Source organism: Budorcas taxicolor, chromosome 5 (assembly GCF_023091745.1).
Source record: "Budorcas taxicolor isolate Tak-1 chromosome 5, Takin1.1, whole genome shotgun sequence".
Taxonomy (NCBI): domain Eukaryota; kingdom Metazoa; phylum Chordata; class Mammalia; order Artiodactyla; family Bovidae; genus Budorcas; species Budorcas taxicolor.
The window spans coordinates 59,594,511-59,620,278 of NC_068914.1; the positions used below are offsets into that span (position 1 = coordinate 59,594,511).

The 25,768-nt window shown below is 36.4% G+C and overlaps 1 protein-coding gene across 1 annotated transcript in view; it reads right to left on the reverse strand.

The window, feature by feature from the left end:
* Positions 1-25,228, reverse strand: part of SLC6A15 (solute carrier family 6 member 15) — a 30,175-nt gene extending 4,947 nt beyond the window's left edge. Inside the window, exons 1-9 of the mRNA XM_052640958.1 lie at positions 24,940-25,228; positions 19,561-19,718; positions 19,071-19,197; positions 17,629-17,810; positions 9,794-9,904; positions 6,585-6,826; positions 6,290-6,482; positions 5,262-5,454; positions 2,200-2,359 (exon numbers count right to left, since the gene is read on the reverse strand). Coding sequence (XP_052496918.1) covers positions 2,200-2,359; positions 5,262-5,454; positions 6,290-6,482; positions 6,585-6,826; positions 9,794-9,904; positions 17,629-17,810; positions 19,071-19,197; positions 19,561-19,718; positions 24,940-25,228 — 1,655 coding nt within the window. The remainder of the gene's footprint in view (positions 1-2,199; positions 2,360-5,261; positions 5,455-6,289; positions 6,483-6,584; positions 6,827-9,793; positions 9,905-17,628; positions 17,811-19,070; positions 19,198-19,560; positions 19,719-24,939) is intronic.
* Positions 25,229-25,768: the final 540 nt, after the last annotated feature.

Sequence of the window (25,768 nt, forward strand, 5' to 3'; positions counted from 1 at the left end):
TAAGAGCATTTTAAACAACAGAATTCCAATTGTGCTTCTTGGACAAGATATGAGCTTTAGAGACCAACAGATCTGGTTTCAAATCATACCTCCATAATTTCTAAATGTATATCTTAGTCCTTCTGAACTTCATTTTTGGCATTCTCTAGAAAGATAATACCCATCTTGGAGAGTTATTGTTATAGGCTCATAGACAACATATGCAAAGCACACTATCTTACAAACAGCAGAAATTTATAGATGCAAGTATTAGTAGTAGTATTATTCCTCTTGTTGTTACAATGATTATTATTTAGGAACTACTAAAAAGAAATATTTACCACTATGCCTACTGTAAATGATGAACAGTCTAAATGGAAAACGAAATTATGATCCTACTGATCCACAGATCAGCCCAATAACAATACCAAATTCCAACACAGTGTGGGTGAGGAGTTGGGGGTAGCTCAGTAGACTATGGAAATATTTGGTTTTGAAATTAAAGTTAAAAGTCCTGGCTCTACAACTAAGATACTGTGTCCTCCTATACAAGGCGGGCCAATTTCACATCTGTGATATGAGCAGTATTAGTTACCACAGAATACTGTTACGAGGATTAAGACAATGCATACGGCACTCCCCTGATGATTAGGGATGTTGACAACTTTTCATGTATCTGTTGATCATCTGTATGTATTCTTTGGAAAAATTCAGGTCCTTTGTCCATGGCTTAATTGACCTGTTTATTTTTTTTTTTTTTGCTACTGTGTTATAAGTCCTTATACATTGTGGATATTAACCCCTTATTGGATATTTGATTTGCAAATATTTTTCTCATTCAATAGGTTGCCTTTTTATTTTCGTGATCTTTTCTTTGGCTGTGCAGCCATTTTATTTTGATGTAGTAATACTCCACGGAGTCACGAGAGTCAGAGACGGCTTAGCAACCAAACAATATACAGCTATTACTACTATTGCCATTTAGTACATGATCATTAAATGTAAGTTTTCCTACCTTTCCTTGCCTGGAGCTCTTTAGAGTAATAAAATATTCTCTAAGTTTTGTCACAAAGCTCACTCAGTATAATAATGTTCTTTATGTTGTTGAAAAGGACTTTGGTCCTCATTCAGTGAACTTATTCCTGCATCAGAGAAACCTCTAACAAGCTTGACGGTCTTACTGCCTTAATCCATACATGCTAACTGGAGACAACAAACTTAAACAATATTGGACAAGGTCTTTGGAAATCTTTTTCTTTTGAGATTACTCTAATGCTTCATTGCACACAAGTTTATATACTTTTCAGACCAAGCAGGTATATAATTAAAAGATTTAGGCATCTAGTGAATTCAAGTCATGACTCCATAAATATGTTATATATAGTGAATGCTATATATATCTTGAACCAGTGAGATATATGTATATATATATATATCTTCCCAAAATGGTCCTGCCACACAAAACATTGTGTAACATGATAAAATAAGGCATTTTATAGCATAACAATATAAAATCCCTCTTGTAAAACAGTTTGGCAACATAATTAGAAGTACAGACTTAAGAGTTAAGTAAAAACGGGCTTTTGCGGTGGCTCACATGGTAAAGGATTCGCCTGCAATGCGGGAGACCTGGGTTTGATCCCTGGGTTGGGAAGATCCCCTGGAGGAGGGCATGGCAACCCACTCCAGTATTCTTGCCTGGAGAATCCCCATGGACAGAGGAGCCTGGTGGGCTACAGTCCATGGGGTCACAAAGAGTTGGACACAACTGAGTGACTAAACACAGCACAGCACAAAAACGGCTATAAATCCCAGCTCTGCCTCTGTTCAGGTGTGTGATGACCAAGTCACTTGGTGTCTCACTAAGCCTGCATTTTCTTATGTGTGAAATGGAGAGAACAATGGCTCAAAACAACAAGATTCTTGGAACTTAGTCAATATACACAAGCTCTTGGAAGTTCCAATTTGATAACCAGAATTAAATCAAAGCTCCAGAATCCTAAACCTCATTACCATCTACACCATTCTATCTCATCACCTAATAAGGAGATGTACTTTGTTAAAACTGTTGAATGGAGAAGAGCCTGCATAAGATTTGATTTTTGTAGCAAGGAATTTTTCCCTCCAGTCATTTTTCTCCTCTTCTAAGTGAGATATATATTAACAATTAGTCTTTCCAAAGCAGAGATGTAAAATGGAAGCATAAGAGAATATACTTACTTATCTATGCCATAAACAAAGGATACAGCAATATTCTCCAAAATGACAACAATTAGCAGAGGTAGGGTTGCAGAATAGTCATCAAACATTGTAACAAAGTAGTTTCCAGAGCGCTGCACAAATATCAGGCCAATACAAAATGCCAGAAGACAGCAGATAACTGAACAAAAGGAAAAAAAAAAAAAAAAAAAAAGACCTTGTCAGAATCAAGTCTTTTAAACTGCATTATAAATTATTATATGCACTTTGTTTCTACTTTGTTTCTGTTTTTATAAGTTGTCAATAATATGAATAGGATACTTTTCCTGATACCATGGAATATATTGGGAATTAGTTACCTGAATATAGCCCTGGATTTAATAGGAATTCACTGTAGGACAGTAACTCAATTCATCTCCTTGAGTCTGTGGAAATGTATGTACCAAGCCCAAATAACAAATGAGGCAAAACAGAGAAGATAATAATAGTATAAATCTTTATATCCATGTCTCATTATTAACAGAAAAGTGACCTTTTCAGGCAGCAAATGTTCATAGGTCATTTCTACTTTTAATAATGTTTTCTAGTTTTGGAAGCAATATTGAAATTTCAAATTAATCATGAGATGAATGTGCCTTATAAGACTATGATAACATATATTTTTATATTTGACTGAAATATGATTATTGTTAAAGCATAACTGAAAAAAAAAAGTTGACCCCTTAGCAGTAACCCATACTCTACCTTGATATTGCCTGGGCAGATGAGTTGGAAATACAGTTAGGACAGGGTTGGCCAACCAGATTCTCCAATTAATTAAGAAGAACAGTCTAAAAGGAGTTTCTGTAGGAGTGCAGAAAGATGCAGAAACTTCCAACCAGATACTATTACCATAGAAATTTAGAGAGAATTCTAGAGTCCGTATACTATTCACTTATTTTTGTTAGACTCTTTATTCTCTCATGCATGTTAGTAGAGAAGCCCTCAAAAATAAGAGATGACTGGGCTGTTTTTCTCAACTCCCTATTAGCAGACGTGAGTAAAAATGACAGAAGCGGGGCAAGTGGAGGCAGTTCAGAAGGAGAGAAAACAGGCATCCCTGGGTCCCATCCAATGGAGGCTCCCGAGCAATCTCAATACGTATGGGTTAAATTAAGCCATTTCATTCATCTTGTGAGTGCTAGGCTAGTGGTATGACTTACATCATCCAGAAGTAAATATTATATATAAACACATCAGGTAGAAAAGGAAAAGCATTAAGAGCATTCACTTGGAATCTAACACATATTGAAATATTTAAATGCTTGTCACAGCAAATCATACTCAAAGTCTCAGGATGGAAGTAGCAGAGCTTAGATTTGAACCTTGGCCTGTATTACACTTACTCTTGCCTAATTGCATCATAGTATAAGCAGGAAGAAAGTGTACTCTAGGTGCTACAGACACCAAGAGCTTTGCTGACGAGATGAGAGGAACAGATAATACGTAACTTAGATCTAAGTCCTACTGTCATATCAAAACAAACAAAAACATTTGACAAATGTGACGGGGGAACATTTCCTCAAAGTAAGTGACCTGAAGTAAAAGTATGATCCCCAAATACAGGTAAAGGGAGTAGAGAGTATATTCCTCTTTACTCTGATCTACTAAATCTTCCACTAGGAGTTGGCAAATACTCCCATGTATGTCCACCACTCCCCCCGCCCCTCGCCACACACACACACACACACACACACACACACACACACACACACACACACACTGTTGCTGTTCCCTTAATTTTGCAAGCCCTCTTATATCAGGAGTGTTGAGATACAGGGCAAGATGAGGAAAGCAGCCAAGATGACAGTTATTTAGTCTGCATGTCAGAGGATACTGATAGCCTTAAAATAAATAGAAACTGCAGAGGCAGAGTGTGCCTTTCAGGAAAAGGAAGAGACATTTCTCATTTATATCCAACTGAATTAAAGAAATCTAGATGTAAGTATTTGACAAACTGCTGAAATTGTTTAGACTCACACTAAGCAAAGCACTGAGTGGTAAGGGTACATATGCATTGGAACGTTATTGACACGTAAATGACTACCGAATCTTTCAGAGCTAAAAACACAGCCTGGGGAGGAGCTTGTGCACCACTGGCCAGCATGCAAGATCATCTGTATATTTTTTCCCAATTAATTTTTGCGTCACTTACCAACACTGTTGCTGCACTCTGGTCTGGCAGCTTCCTTGCTGCTTCCTTTCTCTCTGTTTGGGTGTGCTTACTAACTAAAACTATCCTCTGACCCCTGAGAAGACCCTTGCCTTTTCTCAGTCAATTTCCATGCCTTCTGCTTATAGTTCCCTCATATATTTAGATGATCTTTACTGCTTCTTAATTCGCAGAACATGTAAAGTCTTTATCATGCTGTCAGTATATTACATGATACAAGTTTTATCTACCCATGTTGATTTTAATTATCAGTCCTATTCTGATAATTAGAGGAGAGGTTCTCCTATATGTCTGCATCTCTGCTGTAATTTCTCTTACATCCTTGGTATCCTTCAAATGCAAGGACGATGCAATACACAGCCAGTACTTTAATAACTGTTTGCAGATTGGACTTATTAACAACCGTCAATATTGATAAATCATATTATTATCTTTCCTTCCTAGATATATTAGCTTCTATCAGGCTACAATTGCTATTTCAAATGGAAACTAAATTTAGGCTTGTCAATGTCAGCTATACACTTTTGAAAAACCCAATGATCTGGACTTTTTTTTATAGAATTATTTGACTTGAATACAAAATTATAAATGAACATTCTTTGACTTTGTTCTAGTACCAGCAATTCATAATGACATTACTACAAATAAAGAGCAACATAATAAATGATAATAAGTAATTAATAATAATTAATATGATCTACATTGTTTCATTTGCCTATTACATAAATCCCTAAATAACAAATACTTCTGAAACATATTAATAAGTGGACTTTAAAAATAAACCCTTATCCTACTTCCATCTCTGATCAGTCAGCAAGAGTAAAATGGCCCACTGTCAGTTCAATGAAAAGTCAAATACATAAAGACTCACCGGTGAGGATTTCTTTCCTCACTTTGAAAGTGTCCACAACGGGTGTGATGATCCCTTCAATGGTTCCAAACATGCTGCCAAGCCCTAGATTTACCAGCATGAGGAAGAACATCACTGACCAGAAGGGAGATGCAGGGAAATGTGTCATCGCTTCTGTAAAGGCAATAAAAGCTAAACCAGTCCCCTGAACAGCCTGTAAGATATACAGAATAGCCACATTAGTCAGAACCACGTGCAGCGCTGGCTATGTATATGAAAAGGCAGGGAAACACTAAATAATGTGGGGCAGTTACTGGAAATAAGCACACTAATATCATCATGTTGTCTCCTAAGAAATGTGCCTCTAAACAAAATTCAGGGTGATGATGTTATCTCATAAAGACCACGGATAGAGCCAAAATTTAAGAGTAAGTTAGTATATAAATCTTTCCTTATGGAATTTAAGATTGTTGTGTTAATGATGGCTTCATCTGTAACTTCCTGCACACAATTCTTTATGTTTAGTCTCAGGTACATTTACCTATCTTAAAGAAGTGATTAATGGCCAATTTCTTCATTATATTTTCCTTTTTGGCAAAGTAAAGAGAGGGTGACAATTTATGCAAAGCTATTTATTCACATTCCCCTATATCATGTTTATTCAAGTATACGGCAGTGGCTAGAAAAAGGACTTAATCATGACTTAACAAACATAACTAGTAAGATGGGAGATATCATTCATGTGTCCAAACAGTTATACAATATGTAAATGGTCATCATAATGTATCTAATTTCATTTTCTATGTGAAAATCACCTTATTTATATTCATATTTTAAATTATTATGGCTTCATCAGTGAAACTACTTTTTAAAGTAAAGCAAACCTTTCTGATTTAAGAAAATACGCTCTCTGAAATAAAGATGAATTTTTGAAACAGCATGCTCTTCCACGGGCATTTTAAAGGTCCTTTTCCTAAAAGAAGTCTTCTGGGTAAGGCATATTTTAAGTTAATGAGAACTGTTTTAGTGCTTAAACATAGACTACTAACTTTATTGAGCTCATCTTCAATTTGACAGGCGTTAAGATGAAGCTCAGGAAACTCTTCTTCTTTCACTTTTTGAATGATGTCATAAACTAAGTCATAATCTTCTGCAGTAATAGCTGAAAAGTTGATATGATGGGGAATAATATCTTGACTAATGTTTCCCATTTTCACAAGTTTTATGATCATTTCCGAATTTCTGAAAAGTAAAACAGCATTAATAAACAGTTGTGGGTTTGGGAAGGAGATTTTTTTCAAATACAATTTTGCCATAAAGTGTAAAGGAAATTAACAACCATACTCTGCAATGCATTTCTCATTTATGACATTTGCTTTGAAGCCCAGAACTGCAAACACCACCAGTGTTGCCAGGATAGAAGTAAAAAAATTGATGAAAGACACCAGGACAGCATCAAAGTGGCAGTTGTTGTCTCTCTTGTTGTAGCTTGAAAAGGCGATGACGCCACCGAATCCCAGACCTAAGGCAAAAAACACCTGAGCTGCAGCTTCTCTCCACACCTTCGGCTCCAGCATGATTTCAAGCTGTTTAAAATTAAACAGAACAGAAGTCAGCTGCAAAATATTATTTCTCAATAATCTAAAGGAATCTATTCTGTTGTTTAAATATATCATAATGACACACACCCAAAGATAATTCAAAACAGAGGATTATCTGTTCTTAAGGAGAAAGAACACATTTTTCATTGAGGAATTATACAAGGAAAATGAATAAGAAAGGCCATAGACTATAAAACCTTTAGATGGAGATGTTACTTACATGGAGAAAAAAATCATATGGGAAATTTTAAATATCTTTAGGACAAAGCAAAGGACTATTTGAGGGAGAAACGAACTATCTTCACTTATTTCTATTTATGTCTTTGTTTTCTTTCCAAAGCAACATAAACCAGTTAGCCATGAAAGTTATAAACTTTATTTAAGTAATGCCCTAAGTTTTGTGTTTTCTGGTGAAGTCTAACAGCCAAACCAGGTAATAATTATAAGCTGGGTAGAGTTGAACTATTTGTACTTTGCATATTCACATAGGTATTATTGTTTCATTTAATAGTTTCCTGAAAGCTTTTCCTTTGAAAATTGAAGTAATTCAACCATATAATCTCTAATGACGGTTTCAGATCCAAAGTTTTTAAGTTTGGAATCTGTGCTGAACATATTTTTCAAGTAACTCTGCTTTACTTCTTAAACAATTATCACTGTATGTAACTAAACCTTTTAAATGGAACAATTAATATTAGCCATAGTGGGCAAAGACCTCAATAAACAGTTAAATTTGATTTCAGTAATAGTAGTACTTAAATTGGTATTTTATCTCTTTTCACCTTTGCAATGAAATTGCCTTTATTGGAAACAAAGCCAGATGTGGTTAAGAACATGACTTCCATAGACAGTCATTTAATAATCTAAAAATAGAGCATCCTAGGGTAAGTGGCCTGTCCACTCTGAGTTTAATTATTCTCAACTGAAAGATGAGAGTAACAAAGCATGTAAATACTGCTCATCACATTGCCTACCTCACTGAGTCCTCAATAACTGCCAACATATGGACTATAGTAACAGCTACGCTGATAAGCATTGGAAAAGACCCTGATGCTGGGAAAGACTGAGGACAGGAGGAGAAGGGGGTGACAGAGGACGAAACTGTTGAATGGCATTACTGACTCAACGGTCATGAGCAAACTCCAGGGGATAGTGAAGGACAGGGAAGCCTGGCATGCTGCAGTTCACGAGGTCTCAAAGAGTTGGACACAATCAGTAAATGAAAACCGAACTCATTCAACTGTCTATCTCTACTTTTCCCACTAGATGGCAGACAATACCTATTTACTAAAGACATTCTGATTATTTCCAATTCAGAAACTGAGTCTCTGTTCAGAAACTATTTTGTGTACTTAGGCACTTTCTCCCTTACATAAACAACTTAAATTTAAAGGAAATTGACAACTTTTTATTGTTATTATATTAACTGTCACATCCTACAATGGCCTAATACCAATCTTATCAACAGTCCAAAGCTGAAGAAGTAATTCACTTATTTTAATAGTTATTTCCAGTTCTGGTTTAAAATGTTAACCAAGTACTGCAGTTTTAAACATGGGGATCATGTAAAAGTGTCATGTTCAAGTATCTAGATTCTAAAATATTTATTTAAATCAAATATTTAGAGTCATGTCACAAATTACCAACTTAGAGAAACGCAATATTCCAGGAATCCACACCAAAGCTAGTTGTTTTAAACTCAGAAAACTTTTTTTTCTATATTGTAAAAAAATAAATATTTGTGGTCACTAAGTATGGCCCATTTGTGGATCATTTAAATGATAATACAGCTGAAATTCATAAATGTGAACTAATTGTTCACTGAGAAATTCCAACAACCCTACAGGACTTTTGAACAATAGAAGAGAAGCAGATCACAATGTCAACATTTTTGCTACTTGAGAATGAACAGAACCCCACTTGGTACCAGATACTCAAAAAACACAGCCTCTTTTTCACAGTACCAAGGCAGCTGCCAGGAGTGCCAGTTTCAGGGAGGCTAAAATCTTATCCCCAAGTCTCTCAGCACGATGCATGGTGCAGTCATCCCTCAGACAACTTCCAATTTCTGAACCAAATTGAGATTGTGTCTTTATAACTCATTGTCTGATTATGATAGTGTTAGCACACTAATTGAAGTATGATTTCATTTCAGTGAATATCCAAAATCTATATGCACCTCAAATATGTTTCTGACTGTTTCCTATCAAACTAACATGACAAGTCTCAATGAGCCCTACATTGAGGTCAGCTCTAAGCTGAATGACAGAGTTTAAGTTCTGAGCCTTTTAGGAAACCTAATGGAATTTTCCTGAAATGCATATGCATTTATAAAAATTACAGAAGTTCCCAAACACACTAATATAAATACTATTCGAGAAAATACAAAACCTCAAAACAGAACAAGAAACCTTGAATTTTTTCTAAGACTGGATTTCGAGTACAACAGCATTCTTAATCTGGGTCCATGGACTTTAGGCATTCTGTCAACCTCCTAAGACACTAAGCAAATTAATATGTTCATTATTTTTTCTGGTAAGGAGATCCTATTATCAGTTTGTTTGTTTTTTTTCCCCCGAAGGAGTCCATGTCACAAAAGGTTAAAAACCACTGAAATAGAAGAGGAAGTGTAAAGATTGATAAGTTCTAAACTGTACTGGTGTAAAAATGGGAAGTTAATTTATTGTAAAAGAGGAATTTCTGAAGTTTAAATAGTGAAACTTACTCTGGATAAAGTGGGACATTTAAAATTGGAGAGAGTTGGATATAATTATAGATATCTAAAAGTCTTGGTTTTACTAGGCTGGTTAACATAACAGTTACAGTTTAATAGTTTAGTGCACATTGTTGTACATAGGTTTGAACAATTATCCCTTAAATTTAACTGTGGGAATATTTTGACAACATAAAACTTTTGTGATCACAAGCTTTAACTGGAAATACAGTACATACCTCAGGGGTAAACATGTGACGGATGCCATCAACTGAACCATTTAAAAGGAGTGCTCTGATTAGGAAGCATATAAGTACCACATACGGGAACAGAGAACTAAAATACATGATCTGCAAAGAAAGACGAAAATAGGTGAGACGCACTAACAACTATATTCTTTCTCATACTTGAAGATTATTTGTGCTGCTCTATACTGGACTTTCCTGGTGGCTCAGATGGTAAGGAATCTGCCTGCAATGCAGGAGACCTGGATTTGATCCCTGGGTCAGTAAGATTCCCTGGAGAAGGGAATGGCTACCCACTCCAGTATTCTTGCCTGGAAAATTCCATGGACAGGAGTCTGGTGGGCTGCAGTCCATGGAGTTGCAAAGAGTTCAACACAACTGAGTGACTAACACTTTCACTTTTTATCTTCATACTGTGAAAATAACCCCTTTATAATAATTAATACGATTAGTACATTGTTTAGTCATCATAGCAGAATGGCTTATTAGCTTTGATGTGGTGTGATTCATTAAGATCTATTTGGAATATAATGAAAAATGGGAAATCGTCCTTATTTAACCTCCTTTAAGAAAGTCCATAGGTGTGATGCAACTTGGATAGTGTTGATTCCTCACAGTTCACACAGTTCCCAAACAGGCAGTATTTAAGAGAAACAAAAGGACACTAACTCCTCAACAAGTACCTACTTTATAGTTTTAGATAGCAAAAGTCCTTTTAAAAAAAAAATAAGCAAAGCTCCGTGGTAATTCTGTAAACCTTCTAGACAGTGGTCCCTGTTAAGGCTCCTACAGAACTTGAATAATGGAGTAAAGGTCTTACTTTCCACCTCAGAAGTCTTCATCATTAAACAAATGTTATCACAGAAAAGCGACTGTCCTAAGCAGACATGTGCCGCCTCCTTGACATCTCCATGTGGTTCCTAAAATCCTGGGTTTCCCCCAAAGCTGCCCCCACCACCCAACAGGCGTTAAAGTCAGACATCCAGAAGTAGTCCTGCAGGCTTTCTAATTTCCTGGCTTCCAGACTACTACCCAGCCTGTTGCATTCCCTGCTTACATGCTCTCCAGAAATCGAATACAGTAGGAATAAAATGCAAATGGCTCTGTCCTCCAAAGCCTTACACTAGGCTGCCTACCTGCCTGCCCTCCCACTCCTCCCTGAGCTCCAGCCCTGAAGGAAGCCAAGCTCTCATCTTCATCTTTGCAAATCTTCATAGAACACTCAGAATAAGACTTTTTTTCCCATCCAATAGGTCCCCAAATGCCCGTCCCAATGTCCCATGAACCTTCAATGATATTACTTTGATTTGGTTTGACAGCACTTAATACTGCTGAAATTGTCATCTGTGTTTACTTGTTAATTTTCAGTCTCCTTTACTGAAATATAAGCTCTGTGAAGGCAAGGACTTTTCTCTCTTGCTCGCTACCAAATTCCAAACATCTAACAGAGTTGTTAACACATATTAGGTATATGATATGTATCTGTGGGAGAAGGATTAGAGGGAAGGTGAGAAGAATGGAGGAAAAAAGTTAAAAACTGCCATAGCAGAGGGTAACTCAGGCAGGTCAGAGATACTGAATCCTATAATAATTGTAGGCAGACAACAAAGAAGTCAGCATAATCATTTGCACTTCTATTCTGTATACTTTGTAACTGTATTTCAATATTATTAAAAATATTACAAATAAAATCTCTGCATAATTAGGAACCTATATTTCTCTAAAAGTAATTATATTCTAATTATAAAGAAATATAATTTTCAATCAACTCAGAATGGTCTAAATTTTAAATTGCATCCATTCATCCACATTTCTTGCTTTTTAAAAATCAGAATGCTTTAAGATGGAGTACGTTTCATTCTTTCTGCCTACTTTCAGCATCTTTAAATCTGTGGGTCTACGATATCTATTCAAGTAGCCTTGGTCTCATTTGAATTGCAGCTATTCCTTTTATGGTTCTTCTTTCAAATCTTGAAGCTAACTAGAAGGGTGGATTCACTTCTGCACAACAGTCTATCTTTTCGTTGTTGTCTTTTTTTTAACAGAACTCAAATTTGGTACCTTTGGCAACCCACTCCAGTATTCTTGCCTGGGAAATCCCATGGACAGAGGAGTCTGGTGGGCTACATGGGGTCACAAAAGAGTCAGACCTGAATGAGTGACTAAACAACAACAAAGTGACAACAGGACTTCTATTCGCCCATTTATTTTAAAAGTGAAGATAAAGGCTGCAAAATAAAATAATCCGGATAGTTTGGTAATGATTTTTTTCTAATTGATATGATATACCTTGGTATGTTTTTAACATAATTTCAAATTAGAAGCTAACAAAGTAAATGATTCTTCCTGGAGCTATATTTGCCCATACTAAACAACTCTAAATCACCAGAATATGGTTCTTTTTCCACATCCCATAACCAACTGATTCCAAACTGACTCCAAATTTCACGCAAGCCCCTTTGCTTTCAACAATGACGTGTCACTTCACTATCAGCTTCCTGCTCGTTTTGCCTCTAGATTTTCCCTGCCGGCTCTCCTCTCCATCTCGGAAATTCATCACCCACACTACTACCAGAATGATCTTTCTAAAGATCTGATGGTGTTAATGAACTGCTAAAAACCCTCAAATACTTCACACTGTTTGGTAAATAACAGCCAGCCATTTTACCAGTGTCCATGCTTTAATTCCTGCAGTCAACTAAACCTTTCAAGCCTCACCTCCCACAAGCTGCACAAACTGTATGGAAGGCACACAGGGTTACTGAGCAGTCTTTGGGCTTTGTACATGCTGTTTTCCATGCCTCTGGTGTCTTCTCTCTGAACTTTCTGGTGAACTCTTCTTCAGCCATCAAACTCTAGCCCCAAATCTACCCCCTCTGTGAAGCCCTCCCCCAAATCCAGGTTAACTTCAGTGGCTGCCTCTGTGCTATCATGCGCTTATTATTGGCAACCCTTTACTGCATGTATTCTGCTGTAATTATCTTGTCTCACCCATTAAGTTGTAAGTTCTATGTGAATAAAGGTGGGGTGACCCATTATCCTTTGCATATTCTTTGATACTCAAATATATTGTACATTAAGAGCCAATTCCTAAGAAATTTTCCTTTCTGTACACATTCTCTAAAAAAAAGAAAACCCTCACCTTTATTCTATAGTACTTAAAAATGGTGTGCTAATTATATGATCAGACAATTCAAGCTTCATTTATTAATTCAGCAAGTATTTGAGCTCTTAAAGATACTCATCTGGCTTCAGTGATAAGATTCTAGCTTAGTTTCATCCAAAAACGAACACAAAGCTTTCATGTTGGATATAACATAAAGAAAAGTGACAGTCAAGATTTTAAACATGAAAACATTTAAGCAGTGTTAGGTAGGTCACACCTGAATTTTCTTCTTCTGTGAGCAGGTAAAAGAATAAAATATTTACTTATTAAATATTTACTTATTGAATTATTATTTTAATAAAGAAAAGCTTTACTTATTAAATATTTATATTAAAGAATAAAATATTTACTTATTAAATATTATTTTACTTATTATTTACTTATTACATATTTACTTATTACTTATTATTTACTTATTAAATATTTACTTATTAATTCTGAGATTTAAAGATGCACCTTACGTCAGTATTTTACAGAGGTATCCATTTTGTGTTTTTAAACACAAATTCTTCTCATTTAATGAGTCTCGGAATACTAAAATTGCCAGTTGCGTATTATTAAAAATAGTTTAAATTCTGTCTAATTGACTATATGGAAAATGCTACCCCTCAAGCACTTTTTCCTTATTTTTTGCATTGTTACCTGTTAATATTTTATGATTTATTACCTGCCTCTTCCACTAGAACGGACATTCCATGAGGACAGGTATTTTGTCTGCCTTGTTCACCACTGCACTTCCAGACTTAGATCAGTGCCCAGCACATAGTAGGGGCTCAATAAATATGAGTTCAGTGAGTACATGAATGACTCTTAAGTATTTTTCTTAAGAACTGGGAACTAAAACAATGAAATATGTTTGGCTGGGAACACTCCCTGGGCCTTAAAAGTGCTTCCCTTGTGGCTCAGCTAGTAAAGAATCCACCTGCAATGTGGGAGACTTGGGTTTGATCACTGGGTTGGGAAGATCCCCTGGAGAAGGGAAAGGCTACCCACTCCACTATTATGGCCTGCTGCTGCTGCTGCTGCTGCTTCGCTTCAGTCGTGTCTGACTCTGTGCGACCCCATAGATGGCAGCCCACCAGGCTCCCCTGTCCCTGGGATTCTCCAGGCAAGAACACTTGAGTGGGTTGCCATTTCCTTCTCCAATGTACGAAAGTGAAGTCGCTCAGTCGTGTCCAACTCTTCGCAACCCCATGGACTTCAGCCTACCAGGCTCCTCCGTCCATGGGATTTTCCAGGCAAGAGTACCGGCCTGGAGAATTCCAAAACTGAACAGCCTTTCACAGCAAGGACATTCAATAAAAGAGATAAGTTTACAAATCAAAATGTTACATGAAAATACTTTCATTCTGCTGCTGCTGCTGCTGCTAAGTCACTTCAGTTGTGTCCGACTCTGTGCGACCCCATAGACGGCAGCCCACCAGGCTCCCCTGTCCCTGAGATTCTCCAGGCAAGAACACTGGAGTGGGTTGCCATTGCCTTCTCCAATGCATGAAAGTGAAAAGTGAAAGTGAAGTCGCTCAGTCCTTTCCGACTCTTAGCGACCCCATGGACTGCAGCCTATCAGGCTCCTCCATCCATGGGATTTTCCAGACAAGAGTACTGGAGTGGGGTGCTACTCAACTATGAAAAAACAGTAAACATATGAAATCATTTAGTTGTTTTTCTCTTTTTTTATGTTAAAATGTTTAAACACACCTTCAGACAGTCATTCTCTCTGAGGATTTCATAGCCCAGTTCTAGCTCTGCTACTTACCAGTTGTTTAATTCTATTTATTCTTCCTAAGCTTAACTTCCCAGTCAAATGGAGAAATGAGCATGTAAATCATCTGGTTGATAGATTAAACAAGCTAATGTATGCAGAGTGTTTACTTGGCACAGTAGTAGTCCTGATAGCAAAGCAGTACCAATAGGAAACATTACCTTTAGAGATAAAGAAAGCCTGGAGCTTCTCATTTCTATCCATCTCCCTGGAGGCAGGCATCCCTGTCACAGAGGACCCAACAAAGGACATGCAGCCATACAACCTCCATTGGACCACCTCCGCTAGTGCCAAGTTTCTACCACTGCAGACAACTAATTTTATTGTTAGCAGGCTTGATTCCCGAAAGATCTTCCTTTCCTTGAAGAGTCACCACCACCCCACCACTCTCCATAATCCCCAGGATTTGACCATGTGACGACACGGGATAAGTAAGGCTTATTCGTTTTTCTTCAACTACTTGAAGATTGTGATTAAGAAGCTAAGATAACTCTTCTCCATAACAAAGGAGAAAATAAGGATTTTGGTAAAAATCCAGTATTACAGGTGTAATTCAATTGACTTGTGCCTACCTGACCTAAAGGAGAATAAGACTGTCATATTCCTGTCTTAATTCATGCAGTTTGACATTAGCATTCTGTTTGTGTATGTGTGTGTGTTGGCAAAGACGTCTAGCTGCTAAATACTCTTAGTTGTTTTTTTCTCCACATATTAACCTTAAACTTCATTATCCTTAAACCATATTTCTCTATACTGCATTGGTGTGTTTATTCAGAGGCTTTTTTGTTTGGCAGACAAACAGAGCTTTACATATATTCCTAATAAATTTCTTATTTTATTCAGCTCATTGCTTCAGGATGAGAAAATATACATTTAGACTTTCATAACTTTGTTCATATTACTTATAGCTTTCTCTTATCTGTGCCTACTAAATTTTTTCTTCAAAATCTCCTGAAAAGCTAGCCTCTCCCTAAGCCTTCTCATTGAAATAATAAATCACATATAGTCTAGAAATTGTATTGGATTTTCTAGAAAAGTTATTTTACATAAGAAAAAGTCCCAAATATGTGATGAGAAAAGTATGAGTATTTTCTTTAAATGATAAGACACATACTCAGACAAAGAAAAAATAAAATGTGGTATTAAGACTTGAGCAGAGGGATGTTTGGACTTCCCTGGCTGGCCACAGTCGGTTCTTATTCTATCAAATGACTTATCTTAGGAAGCCTATAAATGTGGTTAGATTTGGCTTAGGAATCTATCCTTTTATTTAAAACCTGACTATATTAGGTCTGTGACATTATACAAGACACACCAAGTGGAACCAACTAATTGAACTTATTTAATCACAGAATACACTAACATTTATAAAAGACCAAAAAATATTAGGTGTGTTATCTACCATATTCATTTCTGCAAAGGAAAACAGTAAAGAAGTTCCATTAGGAAGTGAAACATAAAATCAGCTGTGATTTACAAGCTGTAAAAACTGTCAAACATTTCTAATTAAATATGAACCAACAGGAAGCAAAGATGAGGTACACACACTTTGCCTAAAAGAGTTCACTATTTAGTGGGGGAAAGCTGTCACAGCGAGAGACGGTATAGCATTGCAATTCAATAGTGTGGGCATTAGCTTTAGACAGAGCTAGTTTTGACTCCAGGTACCAACATTTACTAAACATTATTCTTTGGGCTAGTTACCTGTTTTCACAAACTTGTTTTTTATCTGTAAAGCAGGTCTGAGAGTAGCAATTACTTCTTAGAGGTTTTTGTTTTGGGTTTTTTTTTTTTCAGATTTAAATGGGATAAAGTATATCAAAGCACTTTTCATAGTGCCTACTACAAAGTAAATATGTAATAAATATTGGTTTCTGTTATTGTTCTTGCTCTGGTCATTGTCAGAATCATCTTCATCGTCATTTATTACCACTATTACTGCTGCTGCTGCTTTACTACTGCTGCTATATTAATACAATTATTCCCACTCTTATTAGTATATGATGGTAAGTGGCAATATATTGACCTGGAAAGATACATGATCAGATCTATACTTGGGAAAGAAAAAACAACAGAGATGGATTGTTACAGGGCAGAGAGAAGAACCAAAATTAATTCCTGCTGTGATCCAGACAAAAAGAGAGCTTTAAAACAATGGCAATGGGGAGGGGGGAATGTACTATGAAAGCAAATAGTGAATAACAATTACTTTCCTAATACATCCTTTTAAAAAATTATCTGATTGACTTCCTAGGGTATCTAGAACTCACTTCATGTCTTTCTCAACCACAGTCTCATAAGATTCTCCATTTGCCACGGCCACATGCCCTTTAGTCTTTTATATTACTCTAAGTTTCTTGTTGAGATTATTGTAACTACCTAATGTTCAGATTTTTAAGAAACACTCCCTAATGAACTTTTAAAATCTTGTAAGCAACTATTCCCTAGAGCACCTATAGCAGAGAAAAAAAAATGATATAACACAAATAACATAAACAAGTTCTTTATTCTACTATATTTCCCAATTTCCGTGAACTAATCAGACAACTAAAACATTAGGTTCAGCTGAATACCAGCAAAAAGAAAGGATGGTTAAGTGTTGACAAAAAAGTTCAAAACAGATCTTGATAGAAGAGGGGAAGATTATAAACGGCTTTAGATTTCATTATTAAAAAAAAAAACTTACATCTTTATTTGTGTCCTTTCCTTGGTCTAAATACATTTTTTAAAAAAACACCACTTTTTACCAGTCTTTAATTAACTGCCTAGATTGAAGTGTTACTTGCAGCTTGCTCAGACAGATTTATTTATATGGGGTTCAAAGGGGCCGGGGGTGGGAACAGTTCCCAGGAATGGCGATTAGATGTTTAGCAGAAGCAGGAGGGGCTCTGACATACTAACTTTTCCAGAAGACTGAATGCCTTTGATCATAGCCAAGCACACCACAACCCAGGCAGCCAGCAAGCAGATGGTCATCTTCCAGTTTAAGCCACCACTTTCAGAAATGGAGCTGGAAATATTCAGTGCTTCTCTGTACCAATAATAGGTAGTGGCGGAACTTTTTTCACATTCTGGCTCTACAACTGTAGAAAGAAAGGTAACACAATCATTTCAGATAAGAAAGAGTAACGAGGCTATTTTTTTCCCCCAGTAAGCCTGTAAATCAATTCTTAACATTTCCTAGAAAAGTACTACTATTCTACAGAAGCATTTAAATCCACAATGAAATCCCCTGTGCAAAAATATGGGGAAAAAAAAATCAACAAACACGAATCCTCATTGATGATTATCTTGTTACACACTTCTAAAATAGGAATGTGTGAGTGTTTTATCAGGGGCTTTCCTGATGGTTCAGCAAGTAAAGAATCTGCCTGCAATACAGGAGACACAGGAGATGGGGTTCCCCTAGGTTAGATCCCCTAGAGGAGGAAATGGCAACCCACCCCAGTATTCATGCCTGGAAGATCCCATGGACAGAGGAGCCTGGAGGGCTATATAGTACAAAGTGTCACAAAGAGTCAAACAAGACCGAGGGTAAAAGCACAAGCTTTTATCAAGGTGATTAAAATATATGAGTTTTATAGCCCCTTTTGCCCCCAAAATTATCTGATTGACTTCCTGGGGGCAGAACCATCAAAAATGCTAGCTGCTTCACATATGTGACCTTAGAACTGGAGCTAGTCTCAAGTGACTTGTGCTGTAAACATAAAATACAAAGGGATTTTTGGAGACTTAGTATGAGAAAAACAATGTAAATTATTACATTACTATTTTACATTAATTTTATGTTAGAATATTAATATATTAGATATATTGGGTTAAATAAAATATTTCATCTGTCCCTTTTTACTTTTTGTAAATATGGCTACTAAGGACATTTTAGACTACATATGTATGTTATATTTGATATTTACCAGACAGTGCTACAGAATTATTCTTTATATTCTAGGATATAAAATTAAAAGATAAGAAAAACATAGAACAAGAGAACCAAAGACATAACAATTTCTTCAATCTAAAATATTTTTTTCTCCTCTTTTTATTTTAATGCAAATGTAAGACATCAATGAAGATGAACAAAATAAAATATTGTCTAAGTTTGTAAGTGAAGGCTGATAATTTTTTATCCTAACATCCTGGGGCACAATAAAATAACTTATAAAATAACACAATAAAATAAAGAGCTAAATAAATGATGCCAAACATCTATCTTTCTGAGTATGTCAAGGAAAGTTTGTTATAATAACTTCGAAAGATTTTAGAAAAAAAATATCTTGAAAGCTCCTGACTTTACTAACTTTATGATCTTTAGATACAAAAACTCTACATTGTAGATATCTTACAAGTGTGTGAAGCATTCTTCACCAAAGGACACTGATCCCAAGGCAGAGGCTGCTGAAAAGATTGAGAAAAATAAAACAGACTCCAGCCAATGATGACATTGTAGTAGAGAGCCACAAAAAAGCATACCTGCAAAATAAAATAGTGCGATTACATTAAAATTCTCCTGCCCCTGCCTTTGAAACAATGAGATGAAATGCATCAAAGCCCACTTAATATTTTTAAAAAACTTTTTAAATTTTAATTGAAACACATTATCTTTTCTAAAATGATGACTCTCATAGGCCTTAAGAAAATGCATTAACAAGATTATACTACATTCACATTACAGCATATTTTGGGTATTAGTGCAAGCTCCAGTAGCGTTTTTTTTAATACGTGATTAAAGAGTTGAGTAGAGAATACACACTCCAAGGTTGCATTTAACTTAAGACTATACAATTACAAACCCTGTAAAAAGTTATATGGCATATACCATACCAGGAAACTTACAACACAACTTGCAAATCCAATCCCTCCCAGTTGAGGACTTATGTAATTCCACACACCAATGCTTCCTCGCCGAATTCTCTGACCCACAGAAAGTTCCAGGAAGAAAAGAGGAATACCTATTACCAGGAGTAGTATTAAATATGGCAAAAGATAGGCACCTATAGAGAGAAGAACAAATGAAATAGATTATATTTTCAACAGCCACAGTAGAGAGTACACTAATTCTGATTATCTCATGAAAGATGGCATTTTAACTTCCGTAAGTATAATTATAAAAGACTTTAAAGAAAATGCAATTTCATTACCTTAAGCTTCCAGTATTTGAAACCTGAATTTGACTGCTACCAAGAGTTTCTGATAAAAAATAATTATGAAAAAAGTAAGGATATCAATGAATAGCTTTAGTTTCATTTTACTGAAAGGGTAAGACAAATTTACTTTTTGTAAAAATAATTGATTCCTTAAAACATCTTCTTAAATAGGTTTCAAAGGCTCCTGGCAGTCTTATTCACAAAATGTTAAGGAAGTCATTTATTAAATTTTACTCAAACTCATCTAAATCATGCATTTCAAATCTGATACATCAAAATGAATGAGATGTTACATTAAACTGACTTTTCTATAACAACAGGGAAGAAGAAATGCCTGCTTAGACTGAAAGAGAAGAAAAAAGAAAAAGAACATCTACCACAAATGGCATTTTTTTCCATATATATGTTATAGGAAAAAGTTCACTTTGGGAAATGAGTAATTTTTGGTTTTCCAAAATTCTGTTAAGGGGTAGGTAACAACAAAATCACTGCAGATGGTGATGGCAGCCATGAAATTAAAAGACACTTGCCCCTTGGAAAGAAACCTAGACAGCGTATTAAAAAGCAGAGACATTACTTTGCCAACAAAGGTCTGTTTAGTCAAGGCTATGGTTTTTCCAGTGGTCAGGTATGGATATGAGAGTTGGACTGTAAAGAAAGCTGAGTGCCAAAGAATTGATGCTTTTGAACTGTGGTGTTGGAGAAGACTCTTGAGAGTCCCCTGGACTGCAACGAGATCCAACCAGTCCATTCTAAGGGAGATCAGTCCTGGGTGTTCATTGGAAGGAATGATGCTAAAGCTGAAACTCCAATACTTTGGCCACCTCATGGAAGAGCTGACTCACTGGAAAAGACCCTGATGCTGGGAGGGATTGGGGGCAGGAGGAGAAGGGGACGACCGAGGATGAGATGGCTGGATGGCATCAACGACCCTATGGACATGAGTTCGGGTGAACTCCGGAAGTTGGTGATGGACAGGAAGGCTGCGATTCATGGGGTCGCAAAGAGTCGGACACGACTGAGCGACTGAACTGAACTGACTGAACACTAATTTTTTAAAAGAGATAATTAATAGCTATTATAAAATATATGTGCTATTTTTTCATAGTGAAGTTTTCATACTTAAATATATATACATATTATTTTACAGCTAAATCTCAACTTAAGACATATGCCCAGTGACTTAAAAATGTACTAAATCAATTGACAATTTTAATATTAGACTCTATTATTGATAAGGTCTAATATGAAAACTGTACTCATATCTAAATGAGAAAACATAAGCAAATTATTCATTGATAACCTTTAAAATGAACTTGCTACATTCAAATTTCATATCTGGAGTTTTTTCCAACCAGATACTACCAAGAGGGGACTAATGCCCTTTTTAAAGAGGAGGCCATTCATTTTATTTCTCTTATTAAAAAGAAAATGTTAATGGTATTGAATAGATTTTGGAAGTTGTTCAAATTGTTTTGGTACCTTTTCTGTTGAAGAAGTAAGTATTAATGATTTTTTTTCAAGTCATTTATCTCAGTGTCTATATACCTCTTAATTACTTTCCATGTATAAGAATTTCCTTTAATATGGTGGTTGGTAGAAAATCTCTACTCTCTTACAGCTGATTTTCACACTTTGAGACATGAGTTGATTCAACAAAGGAGGATGTAATATAAAGCATCGATGCATGAGATTATAAAACAGAATTATCAAAATTCAGACCCTAAGATGACTAAGAGCATTCAGGCACTAATGACCTGAGAATGTTTCCTGAAGGACTGAAAATGCACTTTAACACCTGGATGAAATCCTGGGGTGTGAATAGGTTTATGCATGTGTGAATGAGTAGGAGAAAAAAAAGAGAATGAATGAAGACTGGACTCATTGGGAACATTTTCTCAGTTATGTGCACATGACATGTTATTAGATACCTCTCCATTTCTTCTGACTCAAATTACTCTACAGTCCTGGAAATTAAAAAAGTCCTAGTCAAAATACAACTGAGCATTTACTACTTGCGGGGCACACTTCTATCCATGTTATATGTAGTCACTCATTTATTCCTTACAAGAATCCAGTGCGGTAAGCACAATTATTGGAGAAGGTAATGCCACCCCACTCCAGTACTCTTGCCTGGAAAATCCCATAGACGGAGGAGCCTGGAAGACTGCAGTCCATGGGGTCGCTGAGGGTCGGACACTGACTGAGCGACTTCAATTTTCACTTTCCACTTTCATGCATTGGAGAAGGAAATGGCAACCCACTCCAGTGTTCTTGCCTGGAGAATCCCAGGGACGGCAGAGCCTGGTGGGCTGCCGTCTATGGGGTCGCACAGAGTCGGACACGACTGAAGTGACTTAGCAGCGGCAAACACAATTATTACCCTCTTTTTACAGGTGTGGAAATGAAGCCAGAAATAGTAAGTTAACTTGTGAAAGATCACCTGTATAGTGAGGGAAAGAGCCAGGCTTCATAGTCAAATTGGCTTCAAAACCTGAGCTGCTCGTTTCTTTATTATGAAAGTGAAAGTATTCTTTGTGACCCCATGGACTGTAGCCCACCAGGCTCCTCAGTCCATGGAATTTCCCAGGCAAGAGTACTGGAGTGGGTTGCCATTTCCTTCTCTAGAGGATCTTCCCAACCCAGGGATCGAACCCGGGTCTCCCGCACTGCAGGCAGACACTTTACTGTCTGAGCCACCAGGTAAGAACCTCCATATTATAACACTTACTAAACTTAACCAGAGCTACCCTGGTCACTCAGATGGTAAAGAATCTGCCTACAGTGCGGGAGAGCTGGGTCTGATCTCTGGGTCAGGAAGATCCTCTGGAGAAGGGAATGGCTACCCACTTCAGAATTCTTGCCTGGGAAATCCTTTGGACAGAGGAGCTTGGCAGGCTACAGTCCACTGGGCGGCAAAGAATCAGACATGACTGAGCAACTAACATTCTCCCTTTCACTCTCAACCTTAACCATTGTGCTTTAAGTAATATCTTCAGACAGATCAACTTATATTGGTCTATTATTTTTTATTCTGTTATTCATAAAGTACCTCAAATGATGAATAAGATTTATACAATTGAGACTGTTTTGTCAAATACCTAGATGCTCAAAGCTATACTGCATGCATAGTATCACCTTTTAAACTCCAACAGCCATCTCAAAATGATGAAGTCCATTGGTGTTTTATAATATCACTCTCTAGCACTTGTAATTAGAAGAGAGGGGACTATTCTTGGAAGGGCATCTTGATTTTCTTTACATACAAAAGGAGTAAGAGCCATTTTTGCTAACTGATAACTAACTATGAAATCCTTTAGAGTTTTCCACCAAAACTAATACTGTATTAAACAGAAAGCAACCTGAGTTTTCAGCCAAGATAGCCTCTTCCTTAAGAGTATGGTCAATAAAGTGCATAAGGCAAAAGGTCTGAAAACCAGAATTCATCTTCTGCCCATCTTGCGAATGGGATAATTTGTTGTGAATTATAAAGCAGGGTCGTACTTAGCTGCTTGCGGCTGATTTGGTAAATAATTAATCTGTGATATTAAAGACTAGCTAAGGAGCTTGCAGGTTCAGTGGAGTGATGGGCAGTGTACCACCAACTCCATGTATTGATTCTTATCTCTCAGGCAGATTTATCACACAGGCTGTGTGTGCTGGGCTAAGTTGCTTCAGTCATGTCCTACTCTTGCCATGGACTATAACCCTCCAGGCTCCTGTCCATGGGATTCTCCAAGCAAGAATACTGGAGTAGATTGCCATTTCCTTCTCCAGGGATCTTCCCAAGCCAGGGATTGAACCCACATCTCATGTGTCCTGCATTGGCAGGCAGGCTCTTTACCCCTAGCGCCACCTGGGAAGCCCATCACACATGCTACTTTTCCCCAAACCTGTTGGTCTTCCCCTGGTTAAATTAACTAAGCAAGACATTAAACGTATTTTGTCACCTGACACCTTAGCTTTTTATCTTAGTGACTAAAAGAAACCATTTCACATGTGAATGGTTTTATTACTTCAACTGATTTATAGGTTGGTAATCAAATAAAAAATAAAACAAAACCATGTTTTTGTCCTGTCACCAAACCTATCACAAACTGGAATCAAATACCAAAATAGTCATTCCTTCCTTTATGTGCTGAAATGCCACATAACAGAACATTTAGTATTTAAACACACTTGTTTTAACAGCTTCCATATATATATATATATTAAAGACAGTAAAGAAAGTAAAGCAAATATTAAAGTTATTTTAATTTAATAACCCTAATGTTAGGTAATGTTCAGTTTTACTCAAGTGTACTATTGAGCCTGTATCCTATAGGAACTATCTATTCTTTTGTATATGTTTTTATTTTCTTGATTTTAAGACAGTTTTCACTAAATAACCCTTGCAATTATATGTACAAATAGCTAAATATGCTGATGGAGATAATTTGTTTGAAATCAAAAATGCTAATTTCTTTACAGCATCTTAAAGGTGTTGATATCTACGGATCAAGACTATCTGGTATTATATTAATTATCTGGTTAAGTTCCTTCTACTGGGATCTACAAAGTTCTGGTTGGCAACTGAAGACTATAATCATTGTAAATTATATGTAACTTTTGTTTCATTGAAGAATGAAACAACTTAAAATTCAGAGTTAATACACTGTGGATAGAACATTCTCTCTCTTGTTCACCAGTATCTTTTGTATCAGAAACTTGAGGATTTTCTCCAAAGTGAATGACTGACAGGAACAAGGAATGGAACACTGGTTAGAAAAGGCAGTAATTTAGAGATGTTAACAGGATCCACAGAAAGAATTTGAGACTATGACCTTAAACAATCCTTGTGTGTTCATAGCAAGTCATCGGCTCCTATGGAAACCTAATCTGAAAACAAAGCTTAACCCACTTTCAACAAAGGCGTCTCCCTGGTTTTACAATGGAATTCATAGTTTCTAAAATACTGAGACTGCAGCAATGATTGCTATTTGACATAATCAACTGCAATTTACTCAGCAATGTATCACACACACACACACACACACACACACACACACAGCAGAAAACAGAGACTTACCGCCCCCGTTCTTCTGACAGAGGTATGGGAACCGCCACACATTCCCTAATCCTACAGAAAATCCAACCTGGGCCAGGATGTATTGTAGCTTGCTGTTCCAAGCTGGTCTTTCATCTTTGACTTCAGATCTTTCTACAACATCTGTGTCTTTCTCTTCTGGGACATCAACAATTAGTTCACTCTTCTTAAAAGCATCATCAGCTGAGTCTTCATTGGAAAGAAGGTCTTTGACAGACTCAATAACCTCATCGTCTAATTCTCTTTTTACCACCTTGCTATTCTTCGGCATTGGAAAGTGTGGATAGTAGTAGTTTGTTTATTTTTTTTTTAACTTTCCTTTTGGCAAACTTCTTAATTTTTTTAAAAATATGTTAGTTGATATAAATAAAAGATGGAGGAGGATATCAAAGAAATCTTTGATTCAAGGTGATAAAATCTTATGGATCTTGGATCTGTTTGTTCAATATTCTGTAGGTACCTGTAAAATTTTAAGTTGAAAAACAATAATATTTAATGAGGAAAAATATTTAAAATACCAAAGACTCTGACTTCTTAATTTTTGTGATGCAAACTCTTTCTGCATAGTATAAAATATATGCCTGTTCTTGACCTTTCAGAGCTTAATATTCACAGAAGTATAAGAATTGCCAAGTACACAAGAGCTTCACACACATTTTATTTCAGCTAACTTAACTTCTTCCTTCTTGCAGAAATCTACTTCAGCCTCAGATATACCCCACTGTATATTCAGTTCATTTGTAAGTAGAATTTTAAAAGCTTTTCTTAATTCCTTCTTCTCTCTCTGAATAAAGTACATTCTAATTTTATC